The sequence below is a fragment of the Brachyhypopomus gauderio genome, unplaced genomic scaffold (genome assembly GCF_052324685.1).
Source record: "Brachyhypopomus gauderio isolate BG-103 unplaced genomic scaffold, BGAUD_0.2 sc116, whole genome shotgun sequence".
In the NCBI taxonomy this organism is placed as follows: Eukaryota; Metazoa; Chordata; class Actinopteri; order Gymnotiformes; family Hypopomidae; genus Brachyhypopomus; species Brachyhypopomus gauderio.
Genome location: NW_027506937.1, coordinates 288,595 through 315,473, shown reverse-complemented (window position 1 = coordinate 315,473; position 26,879 = coordinate 288,595). Strand labels below are relative to the sequence as shown.

At 42.7% G+C, this 26,879-nt stretch overlaps 2 protein-coding genes across 7 annotated transcripts in view; both read left to right on the top strand.

Annotated features, from left to right (window-relative positions):
* LOC143497931 (macrophage mannose receptor 1-like) overlaps nucleotides 1-26,879 on the top strand; it is an 84,369-nt gene that overhangs the window by 34,534 nt on the left and 22,956 nt on the right. The window lies entirely within an intron of this gene.
* On the top strand, nucleotides 1,971-25,439 carry LOC143497933 (E3 ubiquitin-protein ligase TRIM35-like). Of its 4 annotated transcripts, none has more exons than XM_076993579.1 (7): nucleotides 2,055-2,118; nucleotides 2,262-2,738; nucleotides 3,084-3,179; nucleotides 3,290-3,520; nucleotides 3,768-3,790; nucleotides 4,092-4,210; nucleotides 13,371-15,777. In XM_076993579.1, exons 2-7 carry the CDS (start codon nucleotides 2,334-2,336, stop codon nucleotides 13,907-13,909), a joined length of 1,413 nt encoding a protein of 470 aa, XP_076849694.1. In that variant the 5' UTR covers nucleotides 2,055-2,118; nucleotides 2,262-2,333; the 3' UTR covers nucleotides 13,910-15,777. The 4 variants fall into 4 exon arrangements, with proteins under 4 accessions (XP_076849695.1, XP_076849694.1, XP_076849693.1 ...); XM_076993578.1 differs by having other exon boundaries at nucleotides 2,056-2,118; nucleotides 2,259-2,738; XM_076993580.1 differs by lacking the exon at nucleotides 13,371-15,777 and adding an exon at nucleotides 24,688-25,439 and having other exon boundaries at nucleotides 1,971-2,738.

The following is a 26,879-nucleotide window of genomic DNA, read 5'->3' as shown; positions in this document are numbered from 1 at the left end:
CCGTGTTTACTGTTATTTATTATTCACCAGTTTAACCAAGTTGTCCCAGGTGATGAATAGCTATAAGAGTTACTTGTTTCTTGTCGTGACCAAAGTTATATTTTAGTATATCTAACTGTGGTTCAATTTAATCTCTACAACAACCATACTGTATCAGATTTCTATTGTATGGTTGTGTTTTAAAGATTAAATTACAAATGACAATAATTTTGTAAGTTAATCATTTATTGCTGATTACAACTTAAAGTGGTGATAAGGTCTTAAACATTTTTGGAAGGTCTTTAAAAAGTCTTAGAAGGGTATTGAATTTAATTTCAGTATTTCTGCATATACACTGTTGTATCTCACTTATATTAGTAAACAACCGACTCGTTACCTTCAGCCATTTTTCTCTGCTCTGAACGCCTTGTAGCGGGACTATAGTTGTCTTGTAGTCCCGCTCCATAGTATTATCCCTTCATTGTACAGTGTAATTCCTATCTGCATTCTGTGTTTCAGTCTAGCATTTCGTTGTCTTCTTTTTAATAAATATTCATTATCTTGCATTTGCGTCACCCCTGCCTTTGACAAGCGTTACACTGCTGTCCAGTAGATGAAGCAGTGTGTGACTTTAAGGTATGAAATGTACACTACTGTTTTGGTTTAACTAATGTTTTCCCATATTTATGATTATCTTGAAATATATGTTAGAAAGATTAGAATTTCACAGTGAAACAATATAAATAAAACATTGATACACAACCATACCAACTCCACACAGTCACACACACATTCACCACACAGACACACACATACATCTCTCTCATACACACTCCACAGTATCAGTTTTGCAGTAAAGGTTATATTTTACTGTATTAGGGACATTGCTGTAAATTATGGCCTAACCCAAAAAACAATTACCGTAATTTAAACATAATTAGCCATGGTCCCATATGTGTAAAAATACACATATACAAAAAAAAGCCACACAAAGGGGGAAAAACAGGATACAAAACTGAACAGTCTTGTTATGTGTAATCTAAACGGTCTTCAGCAGTTGGCCACATGTTTTCATCCACATCACATCTGATGTTGGCCCTTGCCATGCACCTGGGATAGAAAAGCTTGGTATGCCTTATTCACCCCTGGCAGTCTTCAGCTGAAATGTCTCTGCAGCTGGGATCCATTGCATCCAGGAGGGACATTTGGTCATGGGGCCGATGATCATACGTGTTCCTCTGTGATTCCTCTGGGGGGTGTTGTGGGAGTATAGGGTACGGGGCCCTACCCTATCCAGTCCCTGTACAAACGGAGCAGGAGCTTGGTTCACATGGCTGGCAGTAAGTCAGACTGGTTCCCGGTGGGAGTTGGACTCTGCCCTTTGTCACCGATTCTGTTCATAACTTTTATGTACAGAATTTCTCTGTGTAGCCAAGTGGTGGAGGGGGTTCAGTTTGGCTCTGTCTTAGAGATAAGATACGGAGCGCGGTCATCTGGGAGAGACTAGGAGTAGAATCACTGCTCCTCCATGTAGAGAGGAACCAGTTGATGTGGTTTGGGCATCTGGTCCAGATGCCACTTGGGCATGTCCAGCTAGGAGGAGACCCCCCCCCCCCCCCAAGACCCAGGACAAGCTGGAGAGATTATATTCCTCCTGGAAACACCTCTGTATCCCCCCAGAAGAGCTAGAAGAGGTGGCTGGGGAGAGGGAAACCTGGACCTCTTTGATTAGGCTACTGCCCCCACGACCCAGACCCGGATAAGCAGATGAAAATGGATGGATGGATGGATGGATAGATGGATGGATAGATGGATGGATGTATACCAAAAACTAGTACCGGGTCCTAAAGCCCTGCAGCTACCCCACAATACACAATTAGGTGCTTCCGTTACATAAATATTTACTTTAAAATGTTTTGTTGCACTCCAATGTAATGAGTAAATATAAAACCTGAAATTGAGTTAGTGGACGATTCCCTGATTCAAGTACTTGATAGTAAACTGGCGCCATCTGGTGGAGCAATAATAGTTTTTCAGCTCCTTTATTTCTTTACAAAAGCTCCTCCTCCCTGTACACACCTGCCTGTTTGAGGAAGTAAATCTGAGTGACACACGAGTCTTTATTAATTCTGCGTTCATGTGAGTTATAAATATTATGATAACCTCTTAACTTTGTTATTTACTTCTTTCTGCTTATTTCTGAAAGGAGTGTAAACTCCCTCAGCTGGATAAAGGACTACAGTGACTGATTCTCTCCTGTGCTACTGTGTTTATGACAGAAGATCTAAAAGTGAAAGTGAAGTTTGTACAGAAGGAGACATTACAGAGAAACAGCACAGCAGCTGTTGGAGGAAATGGCTGCTACAAACCCTCTGTCAGAAGAAGAGTTTTCATGTCCTGTGTGCTGTGACATCTTCAGGGATCCTGTTCTACTGTCATGTAGCCACAGTGTGTGTAAAACCTGTCTGCAGCAGTTCTGGGAAACCAAGGGATCTCGAGAATGTCCAGTTTGTAGGAGAAGATCTTCTAAATCTGATCCTCCCTGTAATCGTGCACTAAAGAACCTGTGTGAGTCTTTTCTAGAAAGCAGGAGTCAGAGATCTTCAGCAGGGTCTGAGGTTCTCTGCAGTCTGCACAATGAGAAACTCAAACTCTTCTGTCTGGAGGACCAACAGCCTGTGTGTTTGGTGTGTCAGACTGCAAAGGCACATAAAACTCACGACTGCTGTCCAGTAGAAGAAGCTGTGTGTGACTTTAAGGTATGAAATGTACACTAATGTTCAACTGTAATGTTTTTCCAGTGTTTACAATTATCTTGAAATATGTTAGACAGTCTAGATTACATTTGTCAGATGATGAGATTTCAGACAGCTAAATCAGACCTTCATTCACCGTGAAACTTAATATAAATAAAAATATTGATATACAACCTGCTATGATATATCAAACATCTCAATTTGATATTAAAGGATGAAAAGGAATCATAGTAAACATGCCATTGTGTTCAGTTGTTATAATCTCTGTAATCTCCAGCACATCTATACAGATACAGTGATGAGTCCTGTAAGACTCACACTGTCCTCTACTAAACCCGTATTTTACAGGACAAACTCAAGACCTCACTGGAGTCTCTACAGCAGCATCTGAAGGTTTTAGAGGAAGATAAACAAGCCTGTGAGAAAACAGCAGCACACATTAAGGTGAAAGGTCACTCTGAGTCCTGAATGGTGCTGTGATCACTGTCCACGTACACCATAATGAAACACACACATTTGGACAGTTTATATTTCCTCATCATCTCCCATTCCAGTATCAGGCCCAGCACACAAAGAGGCAGATAAAGGAGAAGTTTGAGAAGATCCACCAGTTTCTAAGAGATGAAGAAGCAGCAAGAATAGCTGCACTGAAGGAGGAAGAGGAGCAGAAGAGTCACATGATGAGGAGGAAGATTGAGGAGATGAGTGGAGAAATAGCATCTCTTTCAGATCAAATCAGAAACACAGAGAAGGAGATGGAAGCTGAGAACATCCCGTTCTTACTAGTAAGAATCACTCAGTCTCTCTCTTTCTCACTTATACACACAAATGCACACAAAAATGTAAAATGTTTTGACATTTGTTTTAGTTTGTGTGTGTGTGTGTGTGTGTGATTGTGTGTGTGTGTGTAAGGGTCTTTAGACACATTGATGTTATCATCATATAAGGAAGATGCATGTTTGACCCTCATATAAACAAAATGACTAAAATTTGATTTCATTTTCTGTGTTTGTCCCTCTGTTTCCTTCTCAGAACGTGTCGTCCACATTGAAACAGTAAGTGATTATTATTTCAGTTTGATATATTGTGTTACACATTGTGTTTGTGAAATTATTCTGATACATTCAGATCTTCAGTATGTGGTCTGTGTTATTTCAGAAACATGATATATGAAGACGGTATTTAGAAATAAAAAATATATATTGATATTGACGATGTGCAAACATTTCAAAGACATATTGATGGATTTAATTAAAGATATTTCACATGTTACTTTTAATGTTAAATACTTTGAATAAGATAAATAATAATCTATTATATATTTTAATAATACAATGGCTTTATTCATATTTCCAGAGTTCATCACATCCTAAAGGAACATGAGAAGGTGTCAGGAGCTCTGATCAATGTAGCAAAACATCTTTCCAACCTGAAGTTCAGAGTCTGGGAGAGAATGCAGAAGATTCTCCAGTACTGTGAGTTTTGGTGTTCTTTGATTAATTAGAGTAATTCTGTTCTCCTCACAATTAGAACTCTATAGAGAGAGAAACATTAACATTGTGTGTTTGGTAAATGAACTATTCCAGTATTAAAGGCTGTATTAGTATAAACAGTGAGGGGGACGACCAGTTGACTGCAGGTCTGAGGAGAGACAGTCAGTCCATGAGGAGATCTACACCACCCACTCTCCACCTCTACACACCACCCACTCTCCACCTCTACACACCACCCACTCTCCACCTCTACACACCACCCACTCTCCCCTCTACACACCACCCACTCTCCACCTCTACACACCACGCACTCTCCACCTCTACACCACCCACTCTGCCCTCTACACACCACCCACTCTCCCCCTCTACACACCACCCACTCTCCACCTCTACACACCACCCACTCTCCACCTCTACACACCACCCATTCTCCACCTCTACACACCACCCACTCTCCCCCTCTACACACCACCCACTCCGCCCTCTACACACCACCCACTCTCCACCTCTACACCACCCACTCTCCACCTCTACACACCACCCACTCTCCACCTCTACACCACCCACTCTCCACCTCTACACACCACCCACTCTCCACCTCTACACCACCCACTCTCCACCTCTACACACCACCCACTCTCCCCCTCTACACCACCCACTCTCCCCTCTACAAATATATTTGTATTGCGCTTTTCACAACACATGTTGTCACAAAGCGCTTTACAGGATTTACAAGGTTAATAATACTATGGGTCCAAATCCCTAATGAGCAAGCCAAAGGTGACAGTGGCAAGGATAAACTCCCTATGATGGTGGGGAATAGGAAGAAACCTTGGGAGGACCAAGACTCAAAAGGGAACCCATCCTCCATTGGGCGGCCCGTTAACACACAAATTACAGAAAAACAAATTATACAGATGAATACACAAGTTACAAACAAATCACACAATCAGGCTAAGTATAACTTAAACTAGAATGAAAGTTCTGGGCCAAAGTAAACAGATGAGTCCAGGGGCGGACTGGGACAAAAAATCGGCCCTGGCATTTTTGGACCAGACCGGCCCACTCACACTCGATAACGCTTTTCACACTTTTCAGTTTTTTGAATGTGTATACCAAGAGTTTACACTCTTTAAAACCATGTACCCTAAGCCATGCCATGAGTTTACAGGAATTAGTGAGAGTGAAATTAAATAATTTTTAAATCAATAAATACTTTCAAAAAGTTTTGTTTATTAACAGTATGAAAATGCATATTGAACCACTCCATCACAGTAATGAATGCAGCATTCATCCAACTGGGTGTGCCTATGTGTTTCAGGGAGGAAGACAAGAGAAAGAAAGAATAGAGATGAAAAATAAAGGATCAGATGCTAACTCTTCCAAGAGTAGTACTCAATAAATTGTGAACTTACCCAGTCAAAAGAATGAATGTATGTTTTTTTTTTAATCTCAACATAAGGAATTAATTATTGTTGTTTTATCAGAAAAACAGACACACAGCTGCATTGGCATAATACTGGCAAAAAAAATTGTCATTGTAAAAAATAAGATTTTCTTTAATTAGAGCCTACATTTTCTTTAGCCAGCTAGGCTAAATGCCCCCAAACACATCCAGGCGAAAAAGTAGCTAAACCTAGGCTTACAAGTTAAACAATCAATGGCCTAATAACAAAATCAGAAAACTGCCCAGTAACTCAGTTTAATTGAATGGTGGCTTTAAAAATACACCTAGAAATACTGGATTTATGAAGATTTGTGAAGAGGCACACAGCAGCATTGGCATATGGCACAGGCAATAAACAAAATTACCATTTAAAAAAGTGTAATTTCCTTTAATTTCTGTACATTGTCCCTAAACACCTCCATAAAAGCTACCAAACATTTCCCCTTCCTACCAAGCATAGCCTTAGCCTAGCCTACTACTCACCCCACAAATATTAATAGTATAATAATGAAAATAGAATGCTGCCTGCTGAGTGACTTAGTACTGTTTTTGTTGGTGAATGGAGGTTTTAAAAGTGTTCTCAAATTTAAGACTATTTAGTTCAGAATGGAAGACATAAAAGTACTAAAATAGGCTTATTTTCTCATTCAGTCAGTGTACACAAAGTCTTATAATAGAGGTAAGGACGTTATTCACTTATTTTACCTTTTGCATTTACAATACAAACTAACTCGGCCATAGAACATTAGCCAAAATGATTTTATTGATGTTTTATCAATTTATCAGATTTGGCAAAGGGTTTGGTTGCTTAACCCTACTCATTTTATAGCTGCTCTGAAAGGAGTCAGGCTTACCGCACGTTCAGTACATGTTTCTGTCCACTGGCCACCGCCACCACTGTCATCAGCCACGGGAGCTGATGAAGGCCCTGCTGTGGCAAACATTTGAGTAATTTTTATACATTTGGCAGCGTTTACTTGAAGTTCAAGCTTCTTTTTTGTCGTAGTTTCTCTGCACCTCCTTTGCGCTTTTTCTCCATCTCAGATACTCACGTACGTTATGTTAATCAACGTTAGATTGCACTACGCACCGGCGCATGGAGGAGGGGGTGTTTGATGATATGATTGGTGCAGCTCTGTGTCAGTAAAGAAAATAACAAATGGGCTGCATACCAGCGTGTTTAAGGACCGGTAAACTCTCGCGCTGACTTTTTTTGCCAAATGCATTATGCAGGCAGCAGGAGCATCGCGAAAGGTGTGTTAATGTGATTCCCCAGACAAGTGTCAATCAGCCAGCCTCCATCTGAATCGGCCCACTGATCTACTTGTTTTATGGGCCGGTCAGACCAATATATAAATAGATAAAAAAGTGTCAGGACTGTCGGCCCAAATAGCACGTCGGCCCACCGGGAAAATGCCCGGTATGCCCGATGGCCAGTCCGTCCCTGGATGAGTCTTTAGTAGAGATTTAAACATTGAGACTGTGTCTGAGTCCCGAATAGAGGCAGGAAGATTATTCCACAGTTGTGGAGCTTTAAAAGAAAAGGCTGCACCTGCTGTGATCTTTTTGATCCTAGGAACAGTTAATAACCCTGCGTCCTGCGAGCGAAGTGAACGTGCTGGGTTGTAATGATCTCATTTCATGTTGATTTATTTAATTTAATTTTAATTAGATTTTTAAAACATATGGCCCTGTTATTCCTATATCTGACACGGTTAACAGACACAGTCTCAATGGTTTGGTAGGTAGGGAAGTAAGTTCTACTAAAGAATGGCCGTTGGAAACCGTTTTTTTTTTTTCATTTTTGGGTGATGTTGTCCTTAACCGTCTGTCTGTCTGTTGTCAGACTATTATGAGACTTAGTAAGAAGTATTACTATGAGAAAGTACTGCAGCAGTGTAGGAGTAATATAATTTGCTCTCAAAATGGCAGGGAAAAAATGCACAACAAAACAAAAATATGAAGATGAACAGAGGACGTTTTAACAGAGTAGGCAGCCCTGGCCCGGCACCCGGGGAGCAGTTGGGGTTATGTGCCTTGTTCAAGGAAACCTCAGTCATGGCCTCAGGCCTGGGAATCAAACCCACAACCCTCTGGTCACAAGACCAGTTCCCTACCACCAGATCATGACTGCCCACACACTGTTTTTGTGTGACATTTACATTTAATCTGAGCAGAGGCCTCTCTCTCTCTCTCTCTCTCTCTCTCTCTGTGTGTGTGTGTGTGTGTGTGTGTGTGTGTGTGTGTGAGAGAGAGAGAGAGAGAGAGAGAGAGAGAGAGAGAGGAAGGGATGGATGATGTTCAAGTGTGTCCATGTGTATAATGTGGCTTTTTGCTGTAACACAGTAATAAAGTGGCTCTTGGTCTCTGACGGGTTGGCCAACACTGATGTAGAGGGTACAAAACAATTCACTTCCACACTGTATTCAGAAATTAGGCAATAAATATGAGCTTAGGGCAACAAGTATGTTTAAAAAAATAAGAGCTAATATAATATATAAACTAATATAAAAATAGCTGTGTATGAGTCAGGGGGATAACGTTGTGGAATAGTTGCAGCAAGGAAATGAAATTGTGAAATAAATTACAAGAGTAAGATGTTCTGGTAGTTACATTTAGCTAATATTACGGCAATAAGAGCCAGACTCGGACTGCTTTGTAAACGTGGCGGTTACCCTTTATTGTCTTCACTCCGCGACTCCCCCGTACAACCACAAGAGGGTGCTATATGAACATTGAATGGTCACTACCATAACATCCCCCCTTCTGAGTACATTATAAGCAATAATGTTATAATTGCAAATTCCCTTATCTTTTAGCAGCGACAGAACCATTCCAGTTAAACTAAAGGCAACATATTCAAAGGCTGTTACTTGAACTCAACTATATAATAAAGTATTCATTACTTTATCTATTATCTAACTAAATTGTGAACTTATTCCAACTAACTATGAAGGTGGGGTAGACAACCCGATCCTTCAACTGAGTGAGGGGATTATTCTGCCCCGGGTTGGTCACTCAGATGTCCGAGAGTACTTTCTGCCTATCTCAAAGTCCTTAAGGTACCTCGGTGGGTTTCTGTCCCTTGTTGGGTATCTTCTTGCAGTAGTTTGGTTGTCTGGTGATACAGGAGACTGCTGAGTCTGTTCCGGAACAGGGTTGGTATTCTCAGGCAGGGTAGGGCTTGGTTGTTCCATAGATTCAGTTCTAGTCCCTTGTAGTGTGATGAGATGGCTCCTGTTTCTACGTAGGAGCCCCCTGGGGGTCTCAACAAGGTAAGACCGGGGCGTCTCTGCTCTGCCTGATATAGTCCCATTTTCTTTCATGTCCGTGATCCAGACTTGATCTCCTGGGTGTAGTCCAGCAAGGTCATGTGCCCTGTGTCTTTTGTTGAACCATTTCCCTTGTTTCTCTCTCTCTTTCCTTTCTCTCTCTCTCAGTGTGGTGATGTTAATCTGGCCAGGGATGAGGCAGGACGGAAGGATAGGTACTGTGGTACGAAGTTTCCTCCCCATCAGGAGCTCTGCAGGACTATGTCCATTGGCAAGTGGTGTGGCCCGATATGCCATGAGAGCAAGATATGGATCTCCTTCCTTTTGTAGGAAACTCTTTACTGTCCTGACTGCTCTTTCAGCCTCACCATTGCTCTGGGGAAATTTCGGGCTGGAGGTGGTGTGAGCAAAGCACCACTCTGAAGCAAACTGGCGAAAGTGCTCTGAGGAGAACTGAGGGCCATTATCTGACCTAAACTCTGCTGGTATGCCATGGCGCGCAAATATGGACTTTAAGTGATCAATCACTGCTGCTGATGTAGTAGACGACAGCTTAGCTATTTCTATGTATCTTGAGAAATAGTCCACTACAACCAAATATTGGCTGTGACTCCAGTCGAAAAGGTCTGCACCAACCAACTCCCAAGGTCGTGTAGGAAACTCCGTTGGCATGAGTGTTTCTCTGTGTTGCTGTCTCACCTTTGCACATGTCTCACATTCAGCCACTAGCTGTTGTAGTTGAGAGCTCAGTCCTGGCCACCATACTGACTGCTTAGCTAGTTCCCTGGACTTCGCAATGCCCTGGTGACCTGTGTGCAGTCGTGTCAAAACATCTTTTTGTAATGTTTTTGGAATAACAATGCGCATACCTTTTATCAGAAGTCCATTTTCCACCGTCAGGTCCCCTGCATGTTGGTGGTATGGGAAACATGGACCTGGTATTTTGTGCTTGTCTGGCCAGCCCTTTGTACAGTATTGTTTGACTTGTTTCAGTGTTTCATCTTTTTCTTGTTGCTCTCTTATCTGTAGTAGTTTCTCTTCTGTTGCCGGAAGAGCTGAGATCACTTGGTGTGCATACAAGTCAATCTCTTCCCTCAGTGTGTTGTCACAAACAGTCCTTTCTGGTGCTCTGGATAGGACATCTGCCGTTGCTATGTGTTTGCCTGGGACATGTGAGATGGTGAAAGAGTACCTCATCAACCTCATTCTCAGTCTTTGTACCCGTGGTGGCAGTTCATCCAAATTCTTTGAGCCCAAAAGTGGTACTAAGGGTTTGTGATCTGTCTCAACATGAAACTCGATGCCTATAAGAAAGTCAGAAAACCGCTCGCATGCCCAGGTTATGGCTAATGCCTCCTTCTCTATTTGAGCATATCTTTGTTCAGTGGGGGTTAGTGCTCTTGAAGCAAATGCGACTGGCTTGGTCGTACCGTCCTCTTGTTTCTGAAGTAGCACTGCTCCCAGTCCATATGAAGATGCATCAGCTGACACTGTTGTCTGTATTTTGGGGTTGTAAAGTGCCAAGTGTGGTGGTTTACTCAGCTCTGACTTAATGTTGTCGAATGCCGTTTGTTGCACTTCACTCCAGCACCACATGTTTTTGGTACTGAGTAGTTCTCTCAGTGGCTGTGTTTTCTCTGCTAGGTGAGGAAGGTATTTTCCCAAGTGATTTACCATTCCTAAGAATCGCCTCACTCCACTTACATCGGTGGGGGCCTCCATGTTGCTGACAGCTTTCACTTTTTCTGGGTCGGCTTTGACCCCTGTACTGTCAATGATTTGTCCCAGAAACTTGATGGAGGTTTTTGCAAATTCACATTTCTCGCTGTTTAATGTCACCCCTGCTTTTGTAAGCCGCTCTAGAACTGCCACCAGTCGCTTGTCATGCTGGGCCTGTGTGTCTGCATACACCAAAATATCGTCCATTAGGCAGACAACTCCATCCAGCCCCTCCAAGAGCTGAGACATCCGTTTCTGGAAATGCTCGGGAGCTGAGGAGATTCCGAAACAAAGTCTATTGAAACAATATCTCCCGAATGGTGTGATGAAGGTTGTGAGAACGGCTGAGTCCCTGGACAAAGGTATCTGCCAAAATCCTGAGTTTGCATCAAGTTTTGAGAATAACTTTGCGCCCTCTAGCTGTCCTAGGGTGTGCTCCACTGATGGTAACATGTGCCGTTCTCTTTTGACTGAATTGTTCAGTTTGGTTAAGTCAACGCACACACGTACTTCCTCTCTGTTTGGTTTAGGTACTGGGACCATTCCTGCACACCAATCAGTAGGCTGCTCTACTCTGGAGATTACCCCTAACTCTTCCATACGAGCTAGCTCCTTTTTGACTCTGGGTAGCAGGGGAAGTGGGACCCGTCTTGGGGTTGACAGGGCAAATGGCTTTGCACCTGCTTTAATCTCAATTTTGTATTCTCCCTCCATTCGTCCTAAACCACTGAATAGTTTTGGGAACTGCTGCTTCACTGCTCCTACTGAAGTGAGCGACACTGCTTCTACTCTAGCCACCAACCCAAGAGCTACACTTGCTGGGCGGCTAAGTAACCCTTGTATCAGATCTGCTACTACGTACACAGACTGTACTGTAGTTTTGCTGGGAGTGCTTATGTTAGCTGTAAACTTCCCTCTAACTGCTAGTGGAGACATACCTGCACCATAGAGTTTCAGTTTTGTGGGTTGCAGCTGTGGCCTTTGTGTTAGAGAGTCATACACTTTTTCTGGCAACACGGTTACATCCGCTCCCGTGTCTATTTTGAGCAAACAGTCCAAATTGTTCACTTTTACCGTAGTGATCCAAGCATCATCCGTGCCATCTGATGCAACTGAGCCTAAAAATGCAACTTCTCCTTCCTCACTGTCATTACCTGCTGCCTGTATTTCTCTTACAGCTCCCGACCTGCATACTCTTGCATAGTGTCCCTTCTTTTTACACTGATTGCAAAGTACCTCTCTGGCTGGGCACATGTTTTTGCTGTGAGGAGGTCTCTTTCCACATCTGTTGCACTGTTTTGTGTCACTTTTCACATTTCTCTCTGTGTTTTGTGGCACAGTTTTTTTTTGTTTGAACCATTTTGTTTTGGTATTGACACTGTCCACATTACCCAGATTTTCCTGTTTGAAGTTGTTTTTGAGAAGATCCTGCTGCTTCTTAACAAGCTCACTTTGGCGGATACGTATCACTGCCTTTTCTAATGTGAGCTCAGCATCCATTTGCAGTTGCTCCGAGAGCCGCTTGTCTCTTATTCCGACAACGAGTCTGTCCCTTATCATTTCTTTGTGCAGTGCCCCGTAGCCACAGTGTTCTGCCAAGGCATACAGGGATGTAATAAAACCATCTGCGGTCTCCCCTATTTCTTGCTGCCTTTGGTTAAACTTTGCACGTTCAAAAATTACATTTCTTCTAACAACAAAGTGTTCCTCCAGTTTCTCTTTGAGAGTGTGATACTCACTCGCCTCCTCTTCGGTCAGGTTCAGTGCAGTAATCACGTCCTCTGCTTCATCGCCCATTGTATATATGAGAGTGTTAACCTGGTTTTCGTCCGGCTGCAGCTCCAGTCCTGATGCTATCCTGAATCGTTCGAAGCGTCGGATCCATTTCGGCCACTCTTCTGGCTTGGAGAAGTCAAACTTTGGCGGCGGTGACACTTGAAATGCAGTCGGTACGGCTGCCATGCTGTCAATCTCCCCTCCTGGGATGCTAGCTAGCGCTGGCTAATGTGTTAGCTTAGCTTTGCTCCCACGGACTTTTGATTCTGGCGCGCGGCGCGAGTTCTCTCTCTGGTGAGTAAGTTTTTCCCTTTCCTGTTGTCCTTCCTCCTTCCAGAGAACTTCTGACACCATGTTCTGGTAGTTACATTTAGCTAATATTACGGCAATAAGAGCCAGACTCGGACTGCTTTGTAAACGTGGCGGTTACCCTTTATTGTCTTCACTCCGCGACTCCCCCGTACAACCACAAGAGGGTGCTATATGAACATTGAATGGTCACTACCATAACATAAGATAGTGAACTCATATAAACATGATCAGTGATTATATGTGCAATGTGTGTTTTTTTGTTTGTTTGATTGTTTTTATTATTTCTTGACTTTGCTTTGGAATACGTAATGTGAGATAATATAAATGGGTAGGCAAAATAAGCTAAAGGTTCAGCCTATAACTATTCGGTTTAAATTATTTTGCTGACATTTTTATTAACAGCACACTGTTGTGTTTTTCTGTTTATATATTCTTTTTGATTATGTTGTATAACTGAAATAAACTTCTAATTCAATTCAACTCACATCACCATCACTTCCTCTTATCAACCTACTGCAGCATTTCACTCAGAGTAAAGGGCCTGCAGTCTGTAGATGTGACCTCATCACATAAACACATGAAGAACATGATGATTCATTCTGTTCTCTCTCCTCAGACCCTGTTACTCTGGACCCCAACACTGCACATCCACACCTCCACCTGTCTGATGATCTCACTACTGTAGAACGCAGACCACAGAAATCACTGCTTCCTGATAATCCAGAGAGATTTGATGTGTGTACATATGTCCTGGGCTCTGAGGGCTTTAACTCAGGGACACACTGCTGGGATGTTGATGTTGGAGACAGTGAATACTGGGAACTGGGTGTAATTAGAGAGTCTGAAAGGAGAAGGGGATGGGGGGTCTGGAAGTCAGTGTGGAGTCTGGGCTACATTAAAAACACTGGTAAATACTGGATACGCTGCCCAGGACAGACACCTCACTACTTCACACCTACAGAGAAAGTGCAGAGGGTCAGAGTTCAGCTGGACTGGGACAGGGGGAAAGTGACATTCACTGATCTTCTAACCAGTTCACACCTGCACACTATAACACACACTTTTACTGACACTGTTTTCCCTTTATTCTGCAGTTCCTCTCCTATGAGGATCTTACCAGCAAATATATCAGTAACAGTGGAACAGCAAAATTAGTGTTGCCTTGAATTAATCTTCATATATATACAGGGGCGGTTTGTTCATTAGGGCGATTGAGCGACGCACCACGAAAGGACGAAAAGGAAGTTTTTTCCTCTCACATTCTATCACGGTATTTTAACTACCTTCTGGACAGCGTCTCTTGCCTCTGAATGCCATTGTCCAATCAGCGTTGAGGTGCATTCCCTGTAGTACCGCCCCTTTTGGGGCGATTTGAGTCTAACTGTAAATCGCCCTGACTGCTCTCGTAGACTCTCATGTTAAATGTTTTTTTTCTAAAGTGTAGGCGCTGCAATGTCTATGGGTTCTGGGAGGGCGTGCCCTTACGTGCTTACGTCAGACGTAACGGTAGGGAAATTAATCTGCTCAACACGGCCAGCGTTCCTTCAACCCAGAACAACTCAATCGTTTCATTAAGAGAAGTGCCATTCAGTCGTCGTAATAATCAAGATAAACTAGCAACTAAGGAATTAGGGCCACCGAGACCAAATTTAAACATCAAACAAGTGAAGGGAGTAAAGAATATAAGCGGGGATTTTGGTGAAACTGGTATGAAGGGTAAACATGGCTATAGGCGGTGAAGTAGCGCGCGCCCTGTTCTGTTTCCCCTGCATTCTGCTCCATCCTTAATGCTGTTGCCCATTTATATTCTAACACCTAAAATAAAATGCTGTCTGAGGAATACAGAAATTATTGTGAGTGGGAAAGATTCACTTTATTTAATTAGTGGTAAATATGGCCTCTCTCCATGTTTAAAGTTGTTTGTGAGGGCAAATTGAGAGATGACAATCTCAGTTAAATGTTCAGTCACTGTAGAGCTTTAACCAAGATGATATTTAAAATGTAAAAAAATGTAAATGTGCCATATTTTGTCAATTGTGATTTTTACACCGCAATCGAAATTTGTCCTCCGCTTTTTACCCATCTGTGCAGTCAGAACACACACACACACACTAGTGATTACTAGGGGGCTGTGGATCACACGTGCCCAGAGCGGTGGGCAGCCCTAGCCCGGCGCCCGGGGAGCAGTTGGGGTTAGGTGCCTTGCTCAAGGGCACCTCAGTCATGGCCTCAGGTCTGGGAATCGAACCCATGACCCTCCGGTCACAAGACCAGTTCCCTACCACCAGGCCATGACTGCCCCATTTACAAGATATATCGGTGCACAAATACTGTACAGTCTACAATGTAAAGAGAAATATATATTTATGATTATATTTTCATTGGTTAAGTCACTGTTTTTTATTTACCCACTGAAATGGTTACCTTGGATGTCATCACAACAGTTGCCCCCCCTGAGATATTTGTCAGAGGCCGCCACTGTACAAGAATGAACATTAGATTATACATACATACATTGTATACCTCAAGAGGTTCCCATAGCAATGGGATAAAACCGACCATTTGTATTTTAGTTATATCAGTGTGTTTGTGTGGCATGTTTAGTCTCATTTTGCAGCTTGTTGTGTGCTGGGAAAGGTGATGCTAACAGGGTAAGAGTTCCATCACTCACTGAGAAGGTTTGTAGACTTCACCCCAAAGGTGACAGTCCTGTGTGGAAATGCACTCTATATGCAAATGTACTCTGTTGTCTTTACCAGCAACCTGATTCCCATTGGTTAACCTGGTTTTTGTGACTGTCCCTTTGAGATGCTTGGGGGGGTTTATAAAAGGAGAGGTTTGTGGGTGCAGGGGTCTCTTGATCTTCTTCACTTCGGTCCTTCTTCCTCTTCTGGGTTCTTCTCCGTGAGGCAGCCTGCACCGGTTGGTATCTCTGTTTCCATTAGGTATTACTGTTACTTTAATCTCGTTATGTTATTGTTTTATATTTTGCTGGATATTGAATAAATCTGGCTAATTGTGTAGCCACTGTCTTCCTTGATTATAGCTATACTGGGCCAGATGAGCTCATTATTAGTATCAGTTAAAAGGTAAATCAATGCTAACACCAATTCACTCTAAAGTATCACATCTGCTACGCATGTTTATGATAAACCTCTGACCATGCAGGCTATTGTTTATAGCAAGGTACTTTATAAAGTTGGTTAGGTATATTGTATAACCTGTACTGATCTATTTGAGAAGTGAGTTCTTTTAGATTCTTACCAACTATAATTTGGAGTCAGATATTTAAGTTTTATGCACGTCAATCCTTCTTCTGCACCTATTTCCGTTCTTGGTTGTAGGCAAACAGGTAGGTTAGTAAAATCTCAAAACTAAACCCCCTACGCATATACACTGCTCAAAAAAATAAAGGGAACACTTAAACAACACAATATAACTCCAAGTCAACCACACTTCTGTGAAACCAACCTGTTCATTTAGGAAGCAACACTAATTGTGAATCAATTTCACCTGCTGTTGTGCAAATGGAATAGACAACAGGTAGAAATGAGAGGCAATTAGCAAGACCCCCCCTATAAAGGAGTGGTTCTGCAGGTGGGGACCACAGACCACTTCTCAGTACCTATGCTTTCTGGCTGATGTTTTGGTCACTTTTGAATGTTGGTGGTCCTTTCACACTCGTGGTAGCATGAGACGGACTCTACAACCCACACAAGTGGCTCAGGTAGTGCAGCTCATCCAGGATGGCACATCAATGCGAGCTGTGGCAAGAAGGTTTGCTGTGTCTGTCAGCATAGTGTCCAGAGGCTGGAGGCGCTACCAGGAGACAGGCCAGTACACCAGGAGACATGGAGGAGGCCGTAGGGTAGCAACAACCCAGCAGCAGGACTGCTACCTCCGCCTTTGTGTAAGAAGGAACAGGAGGAGCACTGCCAGAGCCCTGCAAAATGACCTCCAGCAGGCCACAAATGTTCATGTGTCTGCACAAACGGTTAGAAACCGACTCCATGAGGATGGTATGAGGGCCCGACATCCACAGATGGGGGTTGTGCTCAGAGCCCAACACCGTGCAGGATGCTTGGCATTTGCCAGAGAACACCAGGATTGGCAAATTCGCCACTGGCGCCTTGTGCTCTTCACAGATGAAAGCAGGTTCACACTGAGCACATGTGACAGACGTGACAGAGTCTGGAGACGCCGTGGAGAGCGATCTGCTGCCTGCAACATCCTTCAGCATGACCGGTTTGGCAGTGGATCAGTAATGGTGTGGGGTGACATTTCTTTGGAGGGCCGCACAGCCCTCCATGTGCTCACCAGAGGTAGCCCGACTGCCATTAGGTACAGAGATGAGATCCTCAGACTCCTCGTGAGACCATATGCTGGTGTGGTTGGCCCTGGGTTCCTCCTAATGCAGGACAATGCTAGACCTCATGTTGCTGGAGTGTGTCAGCAGTTCCTGCAAGATGAAGGCATTGAAGCTATGGACTGGCCCACCCGTTCCCCAGACCTGAATCCGATTGAGCACATCTGGGACATCATGTCTCGCTCCATCCACCAACGTCACGTTGCACCACAGACTGTCCAGGAGTTGGCGTATGCTTTAGTCCAGGTCTGGGAGGAGATCCCTCAGGAGACCATCCGCCACCTCATCAGGAGCATGCCCAGGCGTTGTAGGGAGGTCATACAGGCACGTGGAGGCCACACACAATACTGAGCCTCATTTTGACTTGTTTTAAGGACATTACATCAAAGTTGGATCAGCCTGTAGTGTGTTTTTCCACTTTAATTTTGTGTGTGGCTCCAAATCCAGGCCTCCATTGGTTAATAAATTTGATTTCCATTGATGATTTTTGTGTGATTTTGTTGTCAGCACATTCAACTTTGTACAGAACAAAGTATTCAATGAGAATATTTCATTCATTCAGACAGGGGCGAGGCTAGGGTATTTGTAGTGGTGTTAATGATGATGGTGTTAATCAGGGGCGGGGCTAGGGTATTTTTAGTGGTGCTAGAGCACCACCGTGAAGTTGCTCAGCACCCCCTGGCTCAAACTTGCTCTGCACCTGCGCAATACTTTGGTTCGACTGGCCAATCTGGCAACCCTGCTTCAAAACGAGGCTTGTGACCAGTCCACTTATCAACTATATCTCTTCTGATTGGTTGGGACATTCACGCGACTGCTTGCTGCTAGAATTGTCTACAGCTTGGCATTTTGTTCTGGTCGTATGCTAGCTGTTCACGTTCTACATTTCTGGATCTGCGAGGCAGCCAGCACCTGAGCTGGGGTGAGAAGGTATGTTTCTTCACTGCAAAAAAAAAATCTTAACAAGTAAAATTAAGTCATTTTAAGGCAATAAATCTTTTTTTCTCTGATAAGAATTTTTGACTTAATCCTAAAACTTGCAATGCCTAGTATTTTGCTTATTTTAAGTATAATGAACTTAATCAGTCTTACTTAGAATTTTTACCCTATTTTAAGTCATTTGAACTCAAAACAAGCACAAAAAAACTAACCGTTCAAGTTAATAAAATTTTTCAGTTTACATGCTAAAAACACAATGATTTGTACTTGATTTAAGATTCAATTCACTCATTTTGGGACTTTGTGATTGCTTATTTTAAGAAATCTTAATAAGAAAAAAAATCTTACCCCATTGGTAGATTAGTTTGCTTAATATAAGCATTTACGTCTTAATTTACATATATTTTGTCTATTTTTTTGCCAACGGATTTTTTGCAGTGTTCAGTAGACGTGTGTCGACTGATTATAATACATCATGGCGTTGTGGTTCACTGATAATTCAATCCTAGATTGGTCTGGTTATAAGCGAATGTGTGTGTGGCCTTGATGCAGCAGCTTTTCGTAGCTTAGTTAAAGTTAGCTGGCTAATGCTGGAAGGCATTTAGCCTACTTTGAAACCTTGTGAATGAAATATGGGTAAAGAGTGCAGCCGAGTGAACTTCCCCAACGTTAGACCGTGCATTTGGAGAGCTGTAGTTGGCCAAGTCAGTTGCATTTAGTTAATGGAACATTGGGAAAATCTGACCGATTGTCTGTCTTTCCATAGATGGACATACGTTCTTTTTTAAGAACAAAGGTGAACGCTCAACTTCAGGTGAGAGAGAAAAAGACTGAAATAGTTTTGTCAGTTTATAACAGTCAATAGAATAGTCCCTTAATGTGGCTTGCAGTAGCTATCCTCTTTCATTGAATTTTAAGATGGAATTTAATGGAGAAAAAGATGAACAGAGAGACCTGGTGTCACGTCTAGCCCCTCCCTCCTCCCTGGTCCCGCCTAGCTCCCGCTCCCATTCGTCCCTCCGTCTGTCTGTCACGCCCTCGTCGTCAGTCTCACACACCTGACTCTCGTTTCACCGTCTTGTTTTCAGTGTATAAAAACCCCTTAGTGTTTTACCCCCGTGTCGGTCATTCCCTGTACGTGAGTCCTTCGCTGTTCCCCTGTTTTGCCTATGGGCTGTTCATGCTATTGTCCTTGTGTATAAGTCCCTCGTTTTTCCTTTGCCCTGCCTCATAGTCTGGTTATGTTATAGTTCTTGTTCTCCCTCCCTGCTTCATTCTTAGCCTTCGTTTGTTTTGTTTTCCCATGTTCAGCGCGTATGTTTTCCTTGTGCATATCCCTAGTCTTCTGTAATCTTTTGTACTTCCGTGTCGCATTGTTTGCTTAGTTAAGGTTTACTGTTGTGTTATCCCTGTATCTTATGTTCTTCCCCTCCGTATGCTTACATAGTTCTCGGTTTGTTATGGTCTATACATTAACGTTTCCCTGTTGTTTAGCTTACCCGTTTAGTTGGTGTCCTCTCCCTATTGTTTAGTATTGTTCCCTCTGCCCTCTGTGTTGTAGTTGTGTTTGTCATTCTCTTTATTAAACCTCCCCTTTGAATTCTGCAATTGCGTCATGCCTGCCCGTCCCAAACGTAACACCTGGTAAGGTAGTGGCTTATTTGAAATAGCTTCTCCCATCAATTATAGGGTTATATAATTGTTTGTCTATTCACACACACACACATATATATATATATATATATATATATATATATATATATATATATATATATATATATATATATATATATATATATATATATATATATACAGTTGTGATCAAATTTATTCAACCCCCAATGCTGCGAAGGGTTTTATGGAATTCAGTGCACATTTGTAATTGTGTTCATAATGAAATCTTACAAGGACTTGTTAAAGAACTAAATGCAACTAATATAGCATCAATTTTTTTTTTGTCATAAAGTATTAAATGGCCTTTTTGTGATTTCTTCATTGACACAATTATTCAACCCCTTTACGACTACCACTCCTAAGAACAGAGGTTCATTCCAGTGTTTTCCATCAGGTATTGAAAACATCTGTGGATGTCAACGAGCAGCAATCAAGCATGATAAGCACCAATTAGGCAGATTTAAAAGGACTGTGATACTCAGCTCCTTCTAGACATCTACTGGTGTGTTTCCAAGCATGGTGAAGGCAAGAGAATGGTCCCAGAAGACAAGAGAAGAGGTTATTGCTCTTCACAAGAATGGCAATGGATATAAAAAGATTGCAAAGTTGTTAAATATTCCAAGAGACACTATCGGAAGTATCATTCGCAAGTTCAAGTTAAAGGGCACAGTGGAAACGTTACCTGGTCGTGGCAGAAAGAAGATCCTGACCGCGACTGCTGTGCGCTACCTGAAGCGTAATGTGGAGAAAAATCCCCGCGTGACTGCTAAGGAACTGAAAAAAGACCTGTCAGATGTGGGCACTGAAGTTTCAGCTCAGACAATAAGGCGCGCACTGCATAACGAAGACCTCCATGCCAGAACGCCCAGACGCACCCCCTTGCTGACTCCAAAGAACAAGAAAAGTCGACTGCAGTATGCCAAAAGTCATGTGGACAAGCCACAAAGGTTTTGGGACAGTGTACTGTGGTCAGATGAAACTAAATTAGAACTGTTTGGGACAATGGACCAGCGCTATGTTTGGAGAAGGAAGAACCAGGCTTATGAACAAAAGAACACCTTGCCTACTGTGAAGCATGGCGGGGGGTCAATTATGCTTTGGGGCTGTTTTGCTTCTAATGGTACAGGAAAGCTTCAACGTGTGCAGGGTACCATGAATTCCCTTCAGTACCAGGAGATCTTGGAGGAAAATGTGATGGAGTCAGTCACAAACCTGCGGCTTGGGAGACGTTGGACCTTCCAACAGGACAATGATCCGAAGCACACATCCAAGTCCACTAGAGCATGGTTGAACATGAAAGGCTGGAACATTCTAGAGTGGCCATCGCAATCACCAGACTTAAATCCAATTGAGAACCTCTGGTGGGACCTAAAGAAGGCAGTTGCAGTGTGCAAGCCTAAGAATGTGACTGAACTGGAGGCTTTTGCCCATGAAGAATGGGCTAAGATACCCATAGGTCGCTGCAAGACACTTGTGTCAAGCTATGCTTCACGCTTGAAAGCTGTCATAACTGGAAAAGGATGTTGTACTAAGTACTAAAAAATAATGTCACTAGGGGGTTGAATAAAACTGATAATGATGTGAGCACAGTAAAGACATTTGTGGTTATTCCATCATAAATATTATGTTATGTTTGTCTAATTTATAAGTGCCTCTTTGATATAATTGTAAATAAGATGACTGAAATGATCAAAATCAATGTCAAACTGGCCAAAACACTTTATTTCAGTGGGGGTTGAATAAATTTGATCACAACTGTGTATATATATATATATATATATATATATATATCAATTTTATTTATTTTTTTCTGAATCATGTTGCTACAGGAACAGAGGAGGAGGAGCATATTGGTGAAGGTGACAGGAAGTTCAGTGGAGAAGCAGAACAGGCAGCAGCATCAGCATCAGTTTCCACAGAGACAGTTTTAGATTTAGGTGACAGAAACACAGGTGACAGAAACACAGGTGACAGAAACACAGGTGACAGAAACACAGGTCCTAAACAAGTAAAGCTAGCCCAATACCCACAAAGTGTGTTTGGCACACAAAAAAGGGCCTTCCAGTTCAACTGGTTTCAAAGCTTTAATTGGCTTGAATACTCCTGTAAAAGGGATGCTGCATTCTGCTATGCATGCAGGGTGTTTGGGCGAAATTTAAAACAGGACGTATTTGTTAGTGGTGGTGTGAAAAATTGGAGGAAGGCACTCAGCTTCTACCACAAGCATGAATCCTCACAGTCCCATAAAGATCGTGTCATTCGTTGGCAGAGCTACAAAGCAAGTCTTTTGAAGGGTAGTGTTGTACAACAAATTGAGTGCTACTTCCACTGAAGTGCAAGAGAGAAGGGAGTACTTAAAACGCATTGTAGCAGTAACCTCCCTGTTGGGGAAACAGGGAATTCCATTCAGAGGTCACGATGAGTCTTGTGAAAGCCACGATAAAGGAATGTTTGCAGAATGCTTCAAACTGGTGCAGAAATTTGACCCATTTCTCAAGTTACACTCCTCCACTGAACACCACATATCTTTTAAGTTGCAGTCAGAATGAAATGGTACAGTGTTGTGCAGAGGAGGTCACTGCAACTATTGTGAAGGAGAAGAGGGAAGCGCAGATGTTTGCCATTATGGCTGATGAAGCCAGGGATGGAAAAAGGGAACAGCTATCACTCTGTGTGAGGTACGTCACAGCTATCACTCTGTGTGAGGTATGTCACAGGCGGAATGAGTAAAGAAAGAACAGCCATCACTCTGTGTGAGGTACGTCACAGCCATCACTCTGTGTGAGGTATGTCACAGGCGGAATGAGTAAAGAAAGATTTCTAGCCCTAACAGAGTTGATGGGCTTTGATGCTGAGTCAATTGCTAACACCATTGAGCAACAGTTAGCTCTAAATGGCATTGGAGATCTCAAATGTGTGGCTCAAACGTACGATGGTGCAGCAGTGATGAGTGGGGCTGTGGGCGATGTCCAGGCCCATTTCAGAAAGAAACACCCCGAAGCAGTGTATGTACATTGTTGTACACATGCCCACGAATTGAACCTTGTTTTATGTCACACATGCAGGGCAATTTCTGAGGCCAGAGAGTTTTTTGAAATATTGGAAAGTGTCTACTCATTTTTCAGTTCATCACTGGTGAACCACCACAAGTTTGTAGAGACACAAACAAGACTAGGGTTACAGCAAACTGAACTTGTCCAGTTGTCAAGCACACGTTGGGCATGCCAACTCCGTTCAGTATTGTGTTCTTGACAACTTCCCTGCCATCATTGAATGCCTCCTTGGTATTAATACACCTTTGGCTGTGGGACTGAGAGTGAAACTCTGCAAATTCTCCTCTGTGTACTTGCTTGTCATGTTCCACACTCTCCTGTCATTATGTGCAGGTTTGCACTTGTATCTGCAGAAGGAGAACATCGACCTTGCCAGAGGCATGGAGTACAAAAACGCAGTCACCGACTCCCTTAAGGAGAAGCGCAGTGACTCCACTGCTGGTGAGCTGCATGCCAGAGCATTGGCAATTTGTGATGCTAACAAACTGGTCGTCTCTGATGAGTCGTCTAAGCAGAGACGTAAAACTAAGAGAATGGAGGACTATGTGGTGGAGTCTACTTGTGGGGCTGGGGCAGGCAGTGAGGCAACTAGTTCTTCCAATGCAGATGACCTCAAACAGAGTCTACTGTTTCCTTGTGTAGTGTCTGTGCCTATGTAATACATTATGTAGTGTTTAAGTTTAAATTGTAACCGGTCTAAAAGTCATTTCTCTTCTTGCTTCTGGTGAGTTGGGCTGAACAAAGCAGTTGAAGAATGTGGTTTACATATGTTTTTTGGTTTAGGGGAAAGGGGCCCTAGTTCAGGGGTCAAAGGTCTGGTGGGCCCTTTCTCACCCTACTCGTTTTTCTTTTTCTTTATGTATGATAGAGTTTACAGATGTGAGGGGCATCAGACCTCCTTTGTGTAACTCTCATATAAATATGGGTAGACTTGCAGTGTTCGGGAGAGGAGATTCACAATTGGCCTCTCTCAAGCAAGACCCGGGTGCTTGATTTGATGCTGTTTGATGCCCTCATGCCTGTGGTCACCTCTGAACCTCTCCCTTTAGTTATGCTGCTATAGATTAGTCTGCCGGAGCCACATGCTGATCACTGGCACGTGAGCTACGTACATTTAAATCAACGGTGGTTTAAATTCATGTCCACTCAGTCTGTATTATCTATCTTCTTGCATGGCTCTACCCAAGACGATTGGATACAGGCACCTGCAGGCACCTGGGGGATGGTCTGGCTGCCGGTGGATGTGCTGATACCGGGGTTCACCTGGGGAGTAACACTGCAGTCGGAGCCTACAATACCAGCATCACTGCTTCGACACGGAATGAAAGCCTGGCATTCATCAACAGACATTTACAGTGACAATATCAAAACCCAGAACTTTCAATTCTACCTTTTACCTAGTCTGATTGTGTGAATTATGTGTGACTTGTGTATTTGTGTGTTAACGGGCCGCCCAATGGAGGATGGGTTCCCTTTTGAGTCTTGGTTCTCCCGAGGTTTCTTCCTATTCCTCACCATCATAGGGAGTTTTTCCTCGCCACTGTCGCCTTTGGCTTGCTCATTAGGGTTCTGGACCCATAGTATTGTTAACCTTGTAAACCCTGTAAAGCTGCTTTGCGACAACTTGAGTTGTTAAAAGCGCTATACAAATAAACTTTGATTGATTGATTGATTGGTTCTTATTTGTAATAAACGTATTATTGACAACTAAGACAATGTCGGCGGAGACTTCTTCACTCATCATCACAGCATTACTAAAGAAGAAATACACATCACTTGTTTAGACAGAATGCTAGCAGAACTGGAAAAGGGGTTTTCTGATGTAAGTGAGGAGCTTCTCTGTGGGATTCAGGCATGCTCTCCAAAATCTGAGCAGTTCTTGTCTGTGCCTCTCCTGTCAGCACTGGCATTGCACTATAACATTGACCTTAAGCCAGCGGAGGTGATGGTGGCCAGCAACTTTTTTAAGCGCAAGAACGAGACTGGAGGTGATGTTGAGGACATGCTGGCCGTATACAAGCAACTTGATGCTGACATGTTCCCTACTCTGAAAGCTACTGTTCAGGCTGCTCTTACTATCCCTGTTAGCAGCTGTAGCTGTGAGAGGTCCTTCAGTGCATTGCGCCGCCTACATACCTGGCTGAGGACCATGGGGCAAAATAGACTCCATCATTTGGCTGTGATGTCAATTGAAAAAGAACTTCTTGACAGCATAAGTCCTGACATTGTTATTGACAGATTTGCCAACCTTAAAGTGAGGCGACACCGCTTAGTTCTTCCAAAATAAGTTGCTTAATTAGTAGTTGTTACCTTTTTTGTTTTTGTGTGAAGTGAATGGGATGTAAGTGGATGGATGGATGGATCTTTATTCCCCCATTAGGTGTTAAAATCTTCAGTTTATCCTTCTGACCACTAGAGACCCCCCTGTCCTTGTTCTGTTTAGGGCCCTTCCTAATCCACACAGGAAGAGACCATATTTATTTATTTTATTTATTTGTGTGTTTTATTTATTTATTTATTTATTAAGGCATTATTGATATTATTAGCCTTGGGTGATTACAAAGTGTGGGTTTTTTTGTTTGCATTATTTTAGTGACCATTTTATTTTTTTATTATTTTTTCTTTTTTTCTTTTGTCTTTTGCATTTGTTTTTCTTTACTCCCAAAATAAATGTTGAGTTATCTTCAATATTTGTCTCAGGCTCTCTGTTATCCCTGTGAAGCTACAGTCTTTTGAAATGAAGTCAAGATTGAATGTTGTAGGGGAAAACACAACTCAAAGCAAAACCAATACGGCTCCAAAATTTATAAATGTACTAGTTCGCCTCAATTGGTGAGAGAAAATGTGCCTCTGTGAGCACTGGGGTCTGGGCACCCCTAAAGACCAGATCCTAAAATCGCCCCTGCTGCTTTCTCTGTGATTGCTTATCGTTTAATGGTCTCGCCACCTCTCTGTGTTATGCTTTCTCTTTACTTATTCGAGTATCTATCTCCTGTGTTGCTTCCTGACCAGGGCCGGCGCTAGGGGGGGGCAGAGGGGGGCATTGCCCCCCCAAATTGTGTCTTTGCCCCCCCAAGCACAATGCAAGCAACGGCTTTTTTTTATAATCTCTGAACCAATCACAAAAATGCATTTTGCTTTACAGCGTGAAGATATTTCCTTGCTTATTCCTGATTGGCTCTTTGAGTCATATAAAAATCGGCAGACCGCCCCAAACGGTTCAGTTCGGCAGTATATGTTCTGTTAGTGTGAGTGAAAGACAGGTATACTGGTAAACACTCTTCTGAGTTTTCCACATGGTAATATTTGCTTAACTGTGGTTTTTCGTTGCTTTAATGTTACTCACCTCTTACATAGGTGTTGCTTAAATTATTTTATTAGCCGTTAGCGGTTAGGCTAACTTGGTTCTCCTAAACCTGCGCGAACGGCGGAAGCGTTTAAATACTTGCCGCGCAGTGTTGTCCGAAACGATATGTGGTAATAAAAAACGGGAATGAACATTTACCTGACGAATTTTAATGTTGCTTTTTCAGATTTGAAAAGTGCTGGAATTTAGGCTAAAGTACTTGAAAATGTTGAAATTGTAACTACTTCGTTTCACAACAAATATCTGTCTGAATGAACAGTTCTCTTGTCTTAGGTTAACAAATACGAGCCTCTTGTAATTCCAGGACGAAACATGAGAGAACGTGAAGACGTTAAGATTGGGCGTTTTGAAAGTGTGATTAAAAAAGCGAATTATTTTGAGTATATGTATAAATATTTAACTTAATTAAGTTTAACGTGCTGAGAAATATTGAACTGGACCTTTAAAGTGAGGTACAAGTGCTTTAATTCCACCTTATAAAGGTGTATGAACCCTGCAAACATGACTTTGTTCATTGCGCTGAGGCGCGCGCGAAGTTACAAAATTCGAGAGGTGCACGACAGCGCGCGAGGCTGCTCTTTCCCCCGTGCAAGCCGTCGCGGCTCATGGTTTAAACACATATGTCAAAGTCAAAGCCCGCCAGCCAGATCCGGCCCGCGAATTGATTATCTATGGCCCCCTGGATGATATTGAATTACTATTAGAACCGGCCCGCAGGCCACAGCC

What these genes read in the sequence shown, in the direction of transcription:
- LOC143497933 (XM_076993579.1), top strand. Translation starts at nt 2,334, where the DNA reads ATGGCTGCTACAAACCCTCTGTCAGAAGAAGAGTTTTCATGTCCTGTG. An exon ending in AGAACATCCCGTTCTTACTA is followed by an intron (nt 3,521 to 3,767) that starts GTAAGAATCACT and finishes TTTCCTTCTCAG; the next exon opens with AACGTGTCGTCCACATTGAA. An exon ending in GTGTCGTCCACATTGAAACA is followed by an intron (nt 3,791 to 4,091) that starts GTAAGTGATTAT and finishes TCATATTTCCAG; the next exon opens with AGTTCATCACATCCTAAAGG.